This window comes from Macrobrachium nipponense, chromosome 10 (genome assembly GCF_015104395.2).
Source record: "Macrobrachium nipponense isolate FS-2020 chromosome 10, ASM1510439v2, whole genome shotgun sequence".
Lineage (NCBI taxonomy): Eukaryota > Metazoa > Arthropoda > Malacostraca > Decapoda > Palaemonidae > Macrobrachium > Macrobrachium nipponense.
The window spans coordinates 28,867,540-28,886,333 of record NC_087204.1 but is presented as its reverse complement, the minus strand read 5'-3'; the positions used below and the strand labels follow the sequence as shown (position 1 = coordinate 28,886,333).

General features: G+C 39.5%; 1 protein-coding gene across 1 annotated transcript in view; it reads left to right on the top strand.

The window, feature by feature from the left end:
- LOC135223525 (plexin domain-containing protein 2-like) overlaps positions 1-18,794 on the top strand; it is a gene marked incomplete in the record, with an annotated part of 113,441 nt that overhangs the window by 46,465 nt on the left and 48,182 nt on the right. Inside the window, 1 exon segment of the mRNA XM_064261995.1 lies at positions 16,588-16,879. Coding sequence (XP_064118065.1) covers positions 16,588-16,879 — 292 coding nt within the window.

Sequence of the window (18,794 nt, the reverse complement as noted above, 5' to 3'; positions counted from 1 at the left end):
GGTAAATTCTTGATAGCAACCACCAAAATAGTAACTATAGAAAAAGTTATTTTCCAAAAGGTAATACTCGATGTGGATCAACCCCACTAGTTCTACCAGCTTATCATTATAATATGATTGGATATTATTAAATTACCCATCAAATAAAGAAGAAATCCAAAGTTCTGTAAACCAAATTAACAGGGCTACAATACATTATGCTTACCATAAGCAACATAAGCTAATGATAGTCCATATGCCTAGTTTACATAGGCCTACCACAGGCAGTGGTAGGTTAGAATTAGGTTAGGCTTGGTTTAGACTAACCTAAACACTCCAGGTCTAAGGGATATATGAAGTTAATCAGTTTTATGTCGGTATGAAGATTGATCTATGGTTAGGCTTGCTAAGTGCGACGAAAATTGTCTTTATCTTGATTACACTTTCTTTAAGTCTAGCTGTAGGTTATTTAAGCTTCTATACCCAACTGAATTTCTAAAAGATTTCTTTGAATTCCTGTAAAGTAGGCCTGATATATTTTGTATAGTGTCACCCCAATGGAATTAAAGTGAAAGAAGCCCCTTAAGCTTTATAATGTTCAGTGTGAACTAGCTCTGGGCAATCTGAGGAAACTCTTACAGGATATATGAATTGACTCCCCACCCCCTTATTTAACTTTATGATTAGCTATAGTAGGTATTTTATAGGATATTAAGGAAGAGACCTTCACAGAGATTTTTCCTTTCTTTGTTTAAGATTTTGGCATTAATCCCAGAAGGGCTGGCTGGTACTAAACATGGTGTTCCATGGAGCTTTAATTCTTAAAAATGTAAAAAAAAAAAACTACTAAATTTCTCATGTTATAGTAAATTTTTTTAAGGTATCTCACCTGTACTTCATAGGTATATGCTTTTCTATATTGTTAACCTTAAACGCCGGAGCGGTAAATAAAAAAAGATGACCCCCGTATGCCGGAGGGGTTTGAGAGTGAGCGCGTAGCGGAAAAAATATTTTTTTTCAAAAAATCACAGCGCGCTTAGTTTTCAAGATTAAGAGTTCATTTTTGGCTCCTTTTTTTTGTCATTGCTTGAAGTTTAGTATGCAACCATCAGAAATGAAAAAATTATCATTATCATATATAAATAATGCGATATATGATAGCGCAAAAACGAAATTTCATATATAATTGTATTCAAATCGCGCTGTGCGCAAAACGGTTGAAGGTAACAAGTTTCTTTTTTTTTTCGTTGTAATGTGCACTAAATTGCAATCATTTTGATATATAACACATTGTAAAACGATAAAAGCAACACAGAGAAAATATTATCACAAAATAATGCATGAATTCGTAACGCGCTTACGTAAACACATATTTTTTTCAAAAAATTCACCATAAATCGAAATATTGTCCTAGAGACTTCCAATATGTTTTCAGAATGAAGACAAATGATTGGATATTACTATACTGTAAGAATATTAGCTTACAAATGCAGTTTTCGACCATATCTGACGAGCTAAAGTTGACCGAATGTCGAACTTTTTTATATATATTTTTTTATATGCAATTATTTCGGAAATAAGAAAAGCTACAACTTTCAAATATTTTTCGTTTTATTCTACATGAAATTGCGCACATTTTCATATATAAAACTCTATGAAATACCTAATATGAAACGAGCAAATATTCCGAGAATGGGACTTACGCATTTCGGAGATTTGTGGCGGAGAATCCGCGCGCGGAGGGAAGGAAAGTTTTTTTTAAAAATTCACCATAAATTTAAATATTGTGCTAGAGACTTCGAATTTGTTTCACGATGAAGATAAATGACTGAATATTACTAGACTGTAAGAGTTTTATCTTACAATTGCGTTTTTCGACCATTTCGGTAGAGTCAAATTGAACCGAACGTGGTTTTTTTTTCTATTTATCGTGATTTATATGCAAATATTTTGAAAATGAGAATAGCTACAACCTTCAACTATTTATTGTTGTATTATACATGAAAATTGCGCACATTTTCATATATAAAACGTTATGTAACGGCTAATTTAAAATGGTGCAAACATTACCACAATCGCACGTATGATTTTTTCGGAAGAGTTACCGCGGCGGACGTAAAGAAAAATGTTCTTATTTTTTTCACAAATTCACCATAAATCGAAATATTGGGGGTGCTAGAGACTTCCAATTTGTTGCAAAATGAAGGTAAATGCTTGAATATTACTAGAATATAAGCGGTTTAGCTTACAATTGCGTTTTTTCGACCACCATTTCGGTAGAGTCAAAATTGACGAAGGTTGAAAATTTGTCACTTATCATTTTTTATATGGAAATATTTCAAATTGATAAAAGCTACAACCATGGGTTGTTTTTAGTTGTATTGTGCATGAAATTTCGCACATTTTTCATATATAAAACTTTATGTAACGGCTAATTTAAAATGGTGCAAACATTACCACAATCGCATGTATGATTATTTTCGGAAGAGTTACCGCGCGGACGTAAGGAAAAAGTTTTTTCATAAATTCACCATAAAATCGAAATATTGTGCTAGACACTTCCAATTAGTTGCAAAATAATTTAAATGATTGAATATTACAAAAATAAGAATAGTTTTAGCTTACAATTGCGTTTTTCGACCATTTTCGGTAGAGTCAAAGTTGACCGAAGGTTGAAATTTTGGCACTTATCGTTATTTATATGAAATATCTTAAAACTGATAAAAGCTACAATCATGAGTATATTTTTTTTGTTGTATTCTACATAAAAATGCGCACATTTTCATATATAATACTCTATGTAACGGCTAATTTAAATGGTACAAAAATTATGTCAAAGTGACGAAATAATTCAGAGATGTGTCACAGATACTTTTTAGTGCGGCAAGAAGAAATTCGCGCTTGCGCGCCTGCGTAACGATTGTAAACAAAACAACACTTGATCCGTGAACTCCCAGCATCCCCCAAGGCGCGTGATTCAAGAGTTTTCGGCTGGTAGGCCTAAAAGTATTTTTCGCGAATTTTTAAAAAAACTTTTGTATGTCGACGTAAAATACGTCAGTCGGCGAGAGAGACAAAAAAATGTCGACGTAAAATACGTCAGGTCGGCGTTTAAGGGTTAAGTAAAAAAATTTCATTAATGAATAATATCTTTTATGTGCAGCTTTTACATGGAATCGTCCCTATTTGTTGAGTAGTGAAAGATTTTACATATAGATTTTTTTTGTATACAGAATGGCCGAGCTAATAAACAGGTATATCATAATTTCAGGCAATTATTAATATTTATTATTATCATCACCATCATTATTAATTATTATTTTTATTATTGTATATATTATTATTATTATTATGATTATTATTATGGTGTGGTGGTTGTTGTACCGTATTCATTTGGAACAAGCCCACAGGGACCATTGACTTTGAATTCAAACTTCCAAAGAATGAAGTGTTCATTCAAAAGAAGGAATAGAAATACTGAAAGAGGAGAACAGTTATTAGAAAAACAGATAGGTTACAGTAATTAGGTACATCCTTTTGTTAAGGTTACAATTAATTTACCTAGTTACATCCTTGGTGTACTAGCAGAAATTACTTGCAGAATTTCATGCTATTCAGTTTTCAATTAGTTCTGTGATTTACCTTGTAATTTTATGATTGTATTTTGTATAAAAGTAGGTTGGTATTTGGTTTTAAATAAAATAATAAAAAAAAATGACTAAATAGTATTCAGGGAATCCAGGAATGTAGAGGAAGAAAACTGGTAGATAAGACAAAAAAAAAAAAAAAAAAAAAAAGGAAAGTAACAAGAGATATAGGTGCTCTGTGTTAGTATTTTGACTCACTTTTAAAAGTGTTATTGGTCATCTGGCCTGATCTGTTGTAATGAATTAAGAGAATTGGAATAACCCTTGCTTGTCTGTCATAGTTAGAGGGTAGATTGTATCATTAATATAAAAAAACAATAGGTAAAATGGACTGGTGAATGCCAACATCAACCAGCTTATCGGATCTCAGTGAAGGGACATTATTGTTTGTGCAACTTAAACATGAATAACTATTGTAAGAATAACTTGCGTAACATAAATAACATGACATTAGGGAAGGCCTTAGAGTTTACATATGCCACATTTTAGGAGTTAACCACCCTCAATGGAGATTTAAAGGGCACAGCGAGAAGAAAACAATCTTGTCAAGGTCTTGATTTCGTGATGCAGGAATTTGTAATTGTAAGGCTCATAGTTTATGTAAAGGTGACCTCGAATTAGAGGATGAGCATTGCTAATTATAGACCTACCCCGGCCCAGCAGGTATTGCTCTCATGACAAAACATTGCCTTTTATAGTGACTAGTAAGTGCTGTAAGCAGAATCGTACTAGTCAGTGTTTGTGTACATAAGATAGATTATACCTTGAACGTTTTATTGCACTTTTAATTGACTGAATATGCAAAAAGTAACCAAATACAAGTAAATGAACTGTTAGGATGTCAGATGTGACTATGAATGAATATCTGGTAGTGTACATATTCTCTATGCAAGTCACGATTAAGGGGGTATTGCCTCTTGCCTACTAATGAGTGATCGGATATAAGATGAATATAAGCAGGTGGTCCTAACTCTGCCTCTGAGTCTTTGGTTAATGATTATTTACTAAGGGGTTAACATGCTGTACCAGTAAGTGGTATTATCGTAGGTGATTTGATAAGTAAAGGGAACTAATGAAAGTAAGAGATGGTGAGGCTAGAAGTTTGAATGTTCAGTGAGATAAGTTTTGCTGGCTGTAATTGATTTATGTGTCTGTTGGTTTCCTTGCGTACCCAGTAGAATTTGTATAGATAAAAGCTATGCTAAATATGGGATTAAGTTTTATTTCTTTTAATTTTTTATTTTTTACTTGGGTGACATTGTGCAGTGGAAATAAGTTTCATAAAAAAAGGTAGAATTTAGTAAATACATTATGTAGACTTTATGATGATTGTGTGCACATAACCCCCCCCCCAAAAAAAAAAAAATATAAAATAATCCAGTTTGGTAAGGTATAGTCTGAATGACCTTGGAATGTTTCAGTACATGTATGTATGCTTTATAAATTTATGCAAATGTCTATCACATTAACAGGTGTGTGTGTGAGTATGGTACAAGATATTTGAAAATTATTTTTTTGAATTGGTCTTGTTGCATAAATGAATAACTTGTTCAAGTTTTATATAGTATACGTACTGTTTTTGTAATATTCTGTGGGAACATTCTGGGTAAATTCGTGGTGATGGTAAATGTAATTCCAATTATGGATGTTATATATAGTACAGAAGAATAGTACTTGTACTATTATTGCATGGCATTCATTACAGTTTTAATGTCTGGGTGTCAATTTTATATTTTTTCTTTTCTTTGACAAATATGCAAGAAAAATAGTACCGTATCTACATTATTCCTAGTTTTGATTGTCAGATTATTGTGTACATAGTAAATTACACTCCAGTAAGTTTTGGAATACTGTACATAAACCCCCAGGATTTGTGTGGTATGTAACTACCCCCCACCCCCCAACAACAAATAGCTAAAATCCACAATTCTTAAAACCCCTCTAATAATGCTTAGACTGTCTATTTTGATGTTAAAAAAAAAAAAAAAAAAAAAACAAAAAAAAAAAAAAAAAAAAAAAAAAAAAAAAAAACTTAAAATGCTTTACCCGAGCATTTTAATAGTTTTGTCACAGAAGTACATTTAGCCTAGTCATGAAAATATGAATTACAGTAATTAGTTAATATTTCTCTGAGTAAAATACCGTGAATAGACAAATTTTCTGTGAGTGATGTCTATACAGTACTATATGTTTTATAGAGAAATCCATCAATTGGCGAGCCCGAAAATCCGGGGAGTTTACCATATTGTGTTTCTGGATTCAGAAAGAAATCACTATTAAGACAGGAGAAATAAGAGAGACGTACAACATATTTCATGTTTTAAAACCAAAACCATTTTAGTTGTGACCATTGCCTGAAAATGAAAGTATTACGTGTAAAGTATGAATTTTATAAACGTCAGCATTTGCTGTTGATGAATTCCTGCTCTGTAAGTCATAAAATTTTTATTTACAGATCCTCAACTATTTGTCATATAAAGGAGAATTAGATATACCAGGAGATTGGGATAGCGGACCACTCATACGTTTAAGACGAAAGATAATCCAAAGGATATGGAGAAAGATGAGAGAAACCGACATCTGCGGTTAGTTTTTATCTTAAGTTCTTTTGTTTTTGTGTAGATTATGTGGCCAATTTGCATCAGGAGTGGAGCTAATGCTGGCATTGTCATATTGGCATGGAGTGTGATTTGTCTTTTACTGCATTTGCTCTCAGCTTTTTGCCATTGTTTTTGTGTTCATGTTGCACATGCATTTTCATTTCATTGAATTGACCACTCATCCTTTCTTAAGTATGTATCTTTGTTTTTAAAAACTGAATTAGATTATGCTGTACTGCACATCATTTTCATTTGTTGCAGATTGTGTCATTAAATACTGTGTGTCTGTCAGTCATGTTGTTGTTTTTTTACTAAACTGGTGTGGAAGAGTGAACACATTGTGTAACACTGTGGTTTGACCATTTTAATGCTACTCGGTTATCATTCTGATTTTGACATGTATAATTAATTTTATTTTGCCTCACAAACTACTTCATTTGTGGTTACATTCCTGTCCCATTGTCATGACATTTGTCTCCATTTGCTACACTGCAGATTTCTTGGGCTACCTCGGCGCGCTCTGTTCCCATTTTTGGAAGCTTAAATGTCTAGTGAAGGTTTCCTCTGGTAGGATTGATTAATTTTTTATTATCCGGTAGGGTTTTCCTGTTCCTTATTATTGAAGTAATCCTATAAACAGCCAGTTAACTTGACACAGCAATGGCCTTTGAGCTAGGAACCAGTGCAGACTTGAGTGCTGCCTTAAATAGAATCACAGAATGAAGCCTTTCCTGGTACTGAAGAAATGACATCTCATTGCTCATTTTACCAGCTGCTTTTTGATAGGCTATGTGCTCAATAGGCTTGTGTGTACATAAAATTGAGTTTATGTAGTGTACTATATGTATCCATATTTACACAAGTATGTGTAGCAATGTGCAAAAAAGTTTGCTTATGCGGCTTGTATTGTAGCATTGACGAAAGTTATCTGTAAAGTCTATAAAGTACTAGAGTATTGTTCATGAATACAGTACTGAAATGTACATTTTCTGTACATGCTTGGTATTTGCTGCAATTTTACCTGTCTAATAATCATTAATAATCATGTACAGTATGGTCCCCAATTATGCGAGAATTTGGTCAATCTACAGCCTCGCAGAACTGGAAAATTGCAAATTTCGATACACATACCTTATGGGAATAATTCCATAAGGGCCAAGGCAAACGGCAACTTACCCAGTTAAAACTTTTGTACTATCCATTTTCAATACTTTCTATGTACTACTATGTTGTATTTTTTTCCAATGTGAAATTGTTCTTATGGATAAATAAAACATTAAAAAATAAAAAGGTTTTTAAAGTTTTGATAACTTGAAAAAGTTTAAAATTACACCCAGGATGGTGAAGACTCCCGCACGAAAAAAAAAAGCAAACACTGCCACCGTTGGGTGCAAGTTTACTGTATGTTACAGTCATTTCCTGCTGTAAAAACCTTTAAAAAACCTTTTGGGTAGAATTTCCTCTACCTATCCTATCCTCTGCCAAAAAACCTTCAAACTCCTCTATCTCATCCTCCATGAAGAGTTCTTCTCCAAAAAGGAGGCTTTGTGAATCATGACGTCACAAATACGTGAGGCGGAGCCTTCCGTCTTAGCCAATGGTTGAGCAGGAGCCCTCTGTCTTAACCAGTGGCTGAGCAGGAAAATATTTTTCTTGCATCCATACTCTTGCATCAATTCCCCCCCTCCCCCCCCCCCTCTCTCAGACATCAGTGAATTCCCCTCCCCTTCTCTCAGATCATGAATTCCCCCCCCTCCCCTTCTCAGTCAGACATTCATGAATCCACCCTTCTCTCTCAGACATCAGTGAATTCCCCCCCTCCCCTTCTCTCAGACATCAGTGAATTCCCCCCCTCCCCTTCTCTCAGACATCAGAATCTCCCCTTCTCTCAGACATCAGTGAATTCCCCTCTCCCCTTCTCTCAGACATCAGTGAATTCCCCCCCTCCCCTTCTCTCAGACATCAGTGAAACACCCCCCATTCTCTTAGACATCAGGGGAAACCTGCTCCCCCCCAAAAAAAAATACTTAAAAAGACCATAGATTTGATACGTTTTGTGGTACATGACTCGCAGACTTTGAACGACTGTGCAGATACAGAAAATCTAATTTTGAGAACTAGTGATTGCACAAAAGGGGAATCGCACAATCCGATCACGCATATTTCGGGACCATACGTTATATAAAGTTTTTTTTTTTTTTTTGCCAAACAATTCATGTTCGAGTAGGAGTGAAGAGTCATTGAAGGATTTATTCTTGAGTTCACTGATGGTGTTAGTATGGAGTTATAGTGTCTTTTTACTGAAGACTTGTTTTTCTGTTTAAATGACTGGTTTTGCTGTAAATGATATCTTGTGAGTGACTTGATGTGGTCATCAAAGGCAGCCAGGATTTTCTGTTGTCCTAATGTTCTCAGTGGTAAACATTATTGTAAGGATTGACTCTGAAGGTAAGTAAATTCAAAAGGGGTAGAAGAAAAGGAGAACATAATTTATTGATAGCTACCTTTGTGAATTTAAGATCATGTGTATAGTTGCTGGTAATTTGACAGCCATTCCCATGAGCAGATGATAACTCACTGTTTAAACTGAACTACTGTAATGATACTATAATGCTCCAGAAATCAAAGACATAAACCAAGTGTTAGCCTTCCCAGATGCTATCATCAGGCTGTAGAATTATATGGGACTGATGTTTCAACTATTACATATTTTGTAATGAACAAACTATTTTTTGTTCATGCAACTTACCTGTCAGATATATATATAGCTGATAATTTCCGACACCGACAGAATTTAAAACTTACGACACACGTAGTGGGAGTCAGGTGGTTAGTACCCATTCCCGCCGCTGGGAGGCGGGTATCAGGAATCATTCCCATTTTCTATTCATAATTTTTCTGTCGCCGGTGTTGTGAACATCTGTTTACAGCACCTCCGTCTGATTTGGAAACTTATTCTACTTGAGTATCCCTTTTGGTTCTTTTTTTATTTTTTTTTGGATTAATTGATTGGATCGGTGGCTAGGCACACGTTATTAGTGGATTGCTTTGATTTTGGTTTGGACTTTTCTTGGAATAATATGTCAGGGTCTAGTACAGCTAGCGCTAGGTTCTGCTCTAGAACTGATTGTAGAGGTAGGCTACTGAAAGCTTCAGTAGACCCACATACGGTATGTAAGAGTTGCAGGGAGCATGAATGTGTGTATGAAAGCCGTTGCAAGGAGTGCAAAGACAACAGATTCTGAGTGGAAGTGCGAAAGACTAACATCTGAGAGGCCGTATAGCTAGGTCTTAAACTTGAAAAGGATAGGTTAAGGAGGTCTTCCTCCAGGAGTGTTTCAGGCGTTCAAGATATTAATGTTTCTCCTGTTAACCCTCCTTCTGTAATGCTCCTACCCTGTATGTTTTGCCTCCGGGCCCTGAAACAGTGTCTGTAGAGAGTAATACTTTATCCTTAATATTGGAGTCGATTCGTAATCTAGAATCAAAAGTGTTGGCTCTTGAGAGCAAAAGTGACGTGCAAAAGTGCAGTGATACCCCTTGTGTAGTGAGGGTGCGTCAGATCGGCCTCGTTTTCGCCTCTAGGCCTGGACCTCTGCTTGACTCCCAGGACCTGGGGAGGGAGCATGTCGAAAGCCGAAGGAGGGTTACAAGGAACCCCCACCGATCTGACGTGCCTTCGGCAGTTTACTGATGAAAATCCCCAGACTGCCAGGGAGCGTGCGCGTGCACGCCTCCTCAAGGATGTTTTTCGTCATCGGAGGCTTCATCCCCACGTAAAGGGTGGAGTTCTCAAGGTGCTTCACGTCCGCTGAAAAGGAAAACCGGAGGCGCGTAATGTTGAACTGCTTCACGTCCTAGTTCGTCCGCTTTTGCGATCTTCGCCTGACAGTGCGTTCGCTGCTTTTCCGCCGCAGAAAAGGCGTAGGGAGTCTTCGGACTTGGATTCAGTTAGCTCTGTGAGCGATACGGTCGCTCCAGAGCTCGGGAAGAGGCCGTACCTGGGAGGAGGAGGGGGGCGTCCCCTCGCCGCTCTCCTGCTCACAGGATCAGTCCCTCCCCAGAGCAGGAAGATTCGCCTAACAAGAGAATGATTCAGTCACTGCAGCAGCAACTTCAGGACGCTCTTGCTGCTAGAGAGGTCTCTTCCGCGTCGTAGGAAGGATGAGAAGCTTCCTGTGAAGAAGTCAAGACCCGCTCTCTCTCCTCGCTGCGCCTCTCTCTTCGTTCGAGTCTCCCTCTAGAGTTCGATCTGCTCCCCAGCAGCTCTCTGAGGAGGTGAGAAGTTCGCTTCTCGCTCTCAGATGATATATCTCCCGCTCGCAAGTCTTCGCATGTTCGCAAGCGAGTGATCGACGCTGACCGCGCTTCTGTGGCAGTGGAGCGCGCTTCAGGTTTGTGCCGCAAAGGTAGACGCGCACCGGTTTTGTGGATAAACGTCACCCAGTGAGCGGCAGCCCCCCCCCCCCCGCGTTCGCTGACTGACGCTCGGCGCGCACCAGTGGAAGCCAAGCGTGCACTAGTGGACGCTCGTTGCGCTGCCAGTGGACGCCAAGCGTGTGTTGGTAGAAGTCGAGCGCGCACCTGTCGGCGCCAAACGTGCGGATTCGGACGCCAAGCGCGCGCTGGTAGACACCAGTCCCTCACCGATGCAAGTTCAGGTTGGATGAAGGAACCCTTCATGGGCGTCAGTTTTCTTCAGAGTTTCCTCCTACTTCTCCAGTTTCTGAGGAAGGAGTTAGCGACGATTTATAAGTAAGAAGCCAGAGGAAGAAACAACAACAGCTACTGTCTCATCGACTATAAAGTTTTGATGCGTCTGCTACAGTCGGAGTTCGGAGAAACTTTTCAACCGGAAGCCCCTCGTACTCCTCCTTCTCAATTTTCTTCTTTTAAGGCAACGAAGGCATCGGGTTCATTAAAATGAAGAAGTCGCTTTCCACGAAGCAAGCGTTCCGGAAAAAAGTCAATGAATGGATGGAGAAGAGGAAGCGTCAGGAAAGTCCTCTTTAGCTTTTACCACCGCCTTCAAGACTCTGCGGTAAGGAGGCATGTGGTATGAGACAGGAGAGGACATAGGCGTTAAACTACCAGCCTCTGCTCAAGGTGACTTTGGGAGCATCGTAGACGCCTCCAGAAGAGCCCTTCTGTCTTCATCAAAAGTCACGTGGACCCATAACGAGTTCGACTTTCACCTAAAAGGCCTCTTCAGGACTCTAGAGGTCTTCAACTTTCTTGACTGGTGTCTTGGAGTTTTAGATGCCAGATACAGGAGTTCTGATACTATTTTAGTCTGGGGGAGCTTGTCCAGCGTACTTTCTTGTATGGACAAGGCCGTCAGGGATGGTTCTGAGGAGTTGGCTACGCACTTTAGCTCGGGGATTCTTAAGAAAGAGCGCTCTTTTGTAACTTCACGGCCAAATCCGTCTCTCCAACGCAAAAGGCGGACTTGCTCTTCGCTCCTTTCTCAGACCATCTCTTTCCCCAGGCTATGGTTAAGGACATAGCTTCAAGCCTTCAGGAAAGGCAACGCAAGATCTTCTGGCTCAGTCTTCTAGAAGGCCAGCAGCTGCTTCATCTTCTGGAGCTCGTTTGCCAAGAAATCGAAGCCCTTTCGTGCTGGACTTTCCTCGAAAGCAGCCTCCCGAGGAAGAGGCTCTTCCAGAGGAAAAACCCCTGCTCCGTCAAAGAGTAGGAAGTGAGTCGAAGTTCCCTTCAGACGCCGGTAGAGCCAGGCTTCTTCGATTCGCGAGAGCCTGGGAAGAGAGAGATTGCCGACCCTTGGTCGCTGGATGTCGTGAGGAAAGGGTACAGGATCCCGTTTTCTTGAAGTCGCCCCCCGCTATCCTCACACCAAAAGGATTTGTCTCCCTCTTATCGAGGAGAGAAGCAGAAAGTGCTTTTCGATCTGCTGGAACAAATGATCGAGAGGCAAGCGGTAGAACAGGTCTTCGACCTGGAATCACCAGGGTTTTACACCGCCTGTTCCTGGTGCCGAAACATTCGGGGGGGTGGCGACCCGTCCTCGATGTCAGCAGTCTAAATCTCTTTGTGATAAAGAAGAAATTCAAGATGGAGACGACTCATCGGTGCTGTCAGCTTTTGAGACCGGGGGATTTGGATGGTCTCACTGGACCTCCAAGACGCGTATTTTTCACGTCCCCATCCATCCCCAATCAAGGAAATACCGCGATTTGTCCTGAAGGGGAAGGCATTCCAATTCAGGGCACTTTGCTTCGGTCTGACCACAGCGCCGATGGTTTTCACCATTCTAATGAAGAACGTAGCAAGGCTGCTTCATTGGAGAATATACGGATCTCTCTCTACCTAGACGACTGGCTTATTCGAGCCTCATCGCAAGCGAACGGTGTCTGAGGACCTGCACACGACCATGACGTTAGCAAAGTCCCTGGGGCTTCTGGTAAACCTCGAAAAGTCGCATTTGACTCCGTCTCAATCTTTAGTCTATCTGGGGATTCAGATGGACTCAGTGGCTTTTCGGGCTTTTCCGTCCCAGGGGCGACAACTTCAATGCTTGGAGAAAGTGGCGACCTTTCTGGGGAAGGAAACATGCTCGGTGAGGGAATGGATGAGTTTGCTGGGGACCATTTCCTCACTGGAGAAGTTTGTTTCTCTGGGAAGGCTCCACCTCAGACCTCTTCAATTCTTCCTAGCCAACAGTTGGAAGAACAAGCAAGATCTGGAGGCGATCTTGTGCTTAACGAGAGAGGTGAAGGATCACCTAAGTTGGTGGTCAGATCGGAAGCTCGCAGAAGGGCTCTCCCTCAAACTTCGGAACCGCCCCGACCTAGTGTTGTTTTCCGACGCGTCGTCCAGGGTTGGGGAGCAACACTAGGAGGGAAAGAAGTGTCGGGCACCTGGAGAGGGGAACAGGTGTCCTGGCACATCATCTGAAAGAGCTGTCAGCCATTTATCTGGCTCTCAGGTTTTTCCAGGAAGAAGTATCCGGCAAGTCGTTCAGATCAATGCGGACAACACCACAGCGCTGGCATACCTAAGAAATCAAGGGGGAACTCACTCGCCTTCTCTGTTTGCCATCACAAAGGAACTCCTGTGTGGGCAAAAGCACAAGAAGTCACGATCCTGACAAGGTTCGTGTCAGGAGTACAGAATGTTCGGCGGGCGGACCTTCTCAGTCGACGAGGACAGCTGTTTGCCGACAGAGTGGACCTTCACCAAGAGGTTTGCCAGTCGCTGTGGAATCTGTGGGGCTGTCCACAGGTGGATGTCTTCGCACGTCCAGGACGAGAAGACTTCAACTCTATTGCTCGCCAGTTTCTGGACCCGGGAGCAGTCGCAGTAGACGCCCTACTTTGGAGTTGGTCGGCCTAGACATATACGCTTTTCCCCCGCTCAGATCCTCGGGGAGTGATGAGGAAGTTTGGCGGCATCGAAGGAGCGAGGATGACACTCATCGCCCCCTTCTGGCCGGCAGCCGACTGGTTCACAGAGGTGATGTCCTTCCTGGTAGACTTTCCGAGGACTTCTACCTTAAGGAAAGATCTACTCAGACAGCCCCACTTCGAGAGGTACCACAAAACCTCCCCGCTCTGAGTCTGACTGCGTTCAGACTATCAAGAAGTTGGCCAGAGCGAGGGTTTTTCAAGACCTGTGGCGAAGGCGATTGCCACCAGCAAGGAGGCCCTCCTCGATCGCTATGTACCAATCGAAGTGGGCTGTCTTCAGATCCTGGTGCAGGAAGAAGGGCATTTCCTCCACCACAACCTCTGTTGAGCCAGATAGCTGACTTCCTTCTTCATCTGAGAGAAGAAGTGAAGTTGGCTGTTCCGACTATTAAAGGCTACAGGAGCGTGCTTTCTGTAGTCTTTAGACATAGAGGACTCGATTTGTCTAATAATAGGGACATTCACGATCTCATTAGATCGTTCGAAACTAGGAAGGTAGTCCAGCCTAAAGTACCCTCGTGGAACTTGGATGTGGTACTCAAATATTTGATGTCGAGTAACTTCGAACCGCTTCATTCAGTTTTCTATCAGGAATCTGACGAAGAAAACGATCTTCCTACCGCTCTGGCGACGGCGAAGAGGGTTAGCGAAATTCAGGCCATTAGCAAGCAGATCGGCTTTTCAGAAAGTAGTGCGGTGTGTTCTTTAAGTCCCATGTTCGTTAGCAAAGAACGAGAATCCTCCTCCAACCCGTGGCCGAGGTCCTTCGAAATCAAAGGGTTGGCAGATATAGTTGGGAACGAACGTGAGAGATTCCTGTGTCCTGTCATGGCTCTAAAGTTCTATCTGCAGAGAACTAAAGCTTGCAGAGGTTCATCGGACAATTTGTGGTGTTCAGTGAGGAAACCTGATCTTCCTATGTCGAAAAACGCACTGGCGTTCTTCATCAGGAATACGATTCAAGAAGCGCATAATAAGTGTAGTGACAGTGATTTAAAGCTTCTGAAAGTAAAAGCTCACGAAGTGAGAGCTATTGCTACTTCGGTAGCCTTTCACAAAATATGGCTCTCAAAGATATTTTGAATGCCACATTTTGGAGAAGCAATTCGGTGTTCGCTTCACACTACCTGCGGGAGGTGAAAGTGACATACGAAAATTGCTTCTCCCTCGACCATACATTGCTGCAGACACTGTTTTGGGGGCAGGAGGTAACACTCATCCTATCCTTTAGGGATTAGGGGGTTTTTAATTTGTGTTTATGGTTGTGGGGTGACCGCCTGGGGCGGGTCTCCCTTCCATTAGCTTAGTTAAGTGGGATACCTTTGGTAAACTAAGCCAGGTGGTGGTATTTTTGTCTCGTTGCCCTCATTAGTATGGTCCATGGTCTAGTCACGTCGTGGTCTCGCCCCTGTTGACAGATCATCTGGAGTGCACCAGCTTCATAGGTCTCTACCTTGCTGGCAACTCTAGTAGCACAAGCAGACTTACGTGGCAGTAATCACGAAGCCAGCTATGCTAACAGGTAAGGAATCAAGATATCAATTATCTGCACATATGTGTTTCCTAAATCCTCTATTCTGTCTCTCCCACCACCAAAGGTGTGATTCAGCTATATATATATCTGACAGGTAAGTTGCATGAACAAAATGATATTGTAATGATACAATTAAGTTTGTTCATACTTACCTGGCAGATATATATATAGCTGATAATTTCCGACACCGACAGAATTTAAAACTTACGACACACGTAGTGGGAGTCAGGTGGTTAGTACCCATTCCCGCCGCTGGGAGGCGGGTATCAGGAATCATTCCCATTTTCTATTCATAATTTTTATTTCCACTGTCTCCTGAGGGGAGGTGGGCGGGTACTTAATTATATATATCTGCCAGGTAAGTATGAACAAACTTAATTGTATCATTACAATATCATTTTTTTACTTTAGAGTATATGATCATGCAACCCTTCCCTGTGGTATTCATGATGCATATGATATGGCAAGTCATTTATGTGATGTGTTAGCACTTCATATTTCTGGCACTTGCTCTCGGCTGATAACAGGCTAACACAAAGTAGTATTTTCTTGTCGGTTGTCTCATAACGAAAATGTTGGTTCACGTAGGAATTTATTTAAAAAGTGCATGCTGTCACCTTTTCAATAATCCATTGTAGGTTAATCTTATTTGTGTGACTCTTGTTATAAGATTGAGACTATTCAAGAGCACAATTGTAGTAACTTGATGTTATGATCTTCCAGCATGCTCATTATATTGTCATTATGATACCAAATTGATATTGCACGAGTTTTTTTTTTTTTTTTTTTTTTTTTTTTTTTTTTTTTGCTCAATGTAAAGTATGATATTTTTGATAAAATGGAATGTCCAATGAAATAGATGTAAATGCTGTATAGCATGATATTTGTGACCCTGTTTTGAAATGTCAGTGGATTGTCTAACACTGTCCTGATGTTTTTATGCATGTTAACATAATCATTTAGTCTTTATTTTCCAACCAGAGATGGTTGCTACCACATCCTGTCTTGCTGCCGTTCACATCTTTCTGAATTTCCTATCGTTCTTTCTGTATCACATGTACCATATTCAATTTCTGGCTCATTTTGCTGTATATTATTGTTTGCAGATTATATTGTCATTTATTACCCGCGTATTTCACGGTTCCCAAAGTTTTTCTTCCTTACCTGTTGCAGTGTTATGTACTCATTTGATGTTACATCCACTGGACTTTTGTACAATTAGTTCCTTCATTTACATCTTAGGGCACTGAAATCTTGATTTTGTGTTAACTAAAAAGTTAAATGGTACTCCTAACTTGCCATAGTGCTGCTACTAATTCTGATGAATAATAATCTTGCTTGCTAACCATTATGCAAAAAAACTTGCAGGGGAAGAAGCCGACTGTTCCTGCAAAAAAGCCTCCCAAAGTTAGCAAGGTTTCTTCTGCTGCAAAGAGCAAGCTGCTACTGAAGAAAGTGGCTAGTGATGATAGTCTCTCAGTAGAAACCCCCTCTAGTGTCGAAACATCCAGTAATGATACTAGTTCTACTACCACCACCACTACTACTACCACCACCACCACATCCATCACTACTACTACTACTACCTCCTCACCTACCACCAATCCTGTCCCGATTAGTACCGGTGATTCTTCAGCTGTCGTCCCCTCTACAGAAGGAGCTAGTTCAGAGAATGTCACGGGAGGGGCAATGGTGGGTTATGGCTGAAGTTATGTAGTCTCTCGTAATTCATTGATGATTATTTTAGTCTCTAGCAAGGATGAGAACTTTATTTCGTAGGGTATTGATTGCTATGGATATTAATTAGGACTTTTGTAATGCTTTTTGAGTTAATTTTTCTTGATAATCATTTTTATAATTAGTATGCAATTACTAGTACTAATAGCTCATAGAAACTGTTGAGATTAGGTCTGTTGGTTATATGTACTGTAGTCACTCTTTTTACTTATGTGAATTTTGTTTTAACAGACATTGGTTGTCTTTTTGCAAGTTAGCTTCTGTAGCTTTCAGTGAATTGTTCAGTATTTATATATTTTTCTTAAAATATTTTTTCATAGTATATATAATTCCAGTTGCAGCTTTCTAGCAGTGTTGATTTTGCCATACAGTAATACATACCAAGCATGAAACTTGTATATGAAATGTTACTGTTCAGTTTGCTAAACATACATAACAAATAAAGAAAAAAATAAATGACTTAATACTAACAGTGAATCTCGAGCCCTTAGGAAGGTTTGAATGGACTATGTAGGATCATATGACGATGAGACCTCCTTATGATAGTTTTAGTGAAAATACTGAAATAATTATTAATTTTTTTTTTTCTACTATACAAAGGGGCCATTGTTTTTTAAAGTCAGGTAGCACATTATTTAAGATGACTCATTTGCATTACTTTAGGAATTCTGAGATTTTTTGTTTTAAGAAATTTGGTACCCCGGCCCATAGAATTACAAATATATTTCTCATCAGAAAGATACTGTTTTGTACAGATGTTTAAAACATAATGTATACAGCTTTTTTGGTGCCCCTTAAGTTGGTTACCAAGCTTGTCCCCTGTATTGCACAGTGTAGACAAATACGCAAAGGTTCTTGTGCAACATCCTTTGGCATCTTCCAACCCACCCCTGTTTCAGTGTCTTCTATCTTATAAAGCTCCAGTTTTCATGCCTCGGGGATTGAATTTTTTGGAGTGTTCCTGGTTTGTGTAGAAATGTTTCTTATTCTTTTTATACCACCACATGATGAGACTTCTATAGTGTTAATCATTCAAGGGCTATTTAATTCCACATGATTCATTGATCTGGTAAAATTATGAATTTGCTGTGTAGGGTAACTGTCAATCAATTTGATGGTGTGTTGAAAGGAAAGTGTGACAGTCTTTTCAATTAGTGGTGTTTTGCTAGCCTTTGTCACTTTTTTGCTTTATCAAAATGTAAGGGGTATGCTTTTTTCTATATGGTAGATTTAGTTTGGAAATTGTCAGTGTAGAATAGGTTAGATTTACTTAATTGGGTTTACTTCATGCTTCTCATTTGGGTATGTGTGGTCATAATTGTGCCTTGATATATAAATGTATGGGAGGGTATCACTTTGATGGATTGAAAGGATTCTTGGATAATTGCTGTAAATATGTGACCATGTAAATATACCAGCCAGTCCTGTGAGAGCGAAGTAAAATTCCTCAGGTGGTCTGAATTAAACTACTACAATAGTAATAATGTAAATATATTATTTTGCATCCAATAATTTTTGCTGTTCAGTAACATGAATAGGGTTAATTTTTGTGAGTATATTATATACTGGTATTGTAAATAGGTTTTCTTTATATTAAAGGTATCATTACATTAGAAATTAACAATATACCTGATGAAGTCTACTAAAGGAATAGTAGGGGAAAAAAAAAAAAAAAAAAAGTGTTGAATATTTCAGTTCAGATTTTTTTTACTTTTTAATAACTGAATTCTGGAGTGTGTTCATAGAGGTTTGAAATCCAGAAGAGAGATGTAATTTATTTGTAGGTTGTAGGTATTTATTATAGATTGAAGGAAAAAAGGGAGCAAAACTAGTTGAAAGAAGTCAGATACCCAGGTAAGAACACACACAA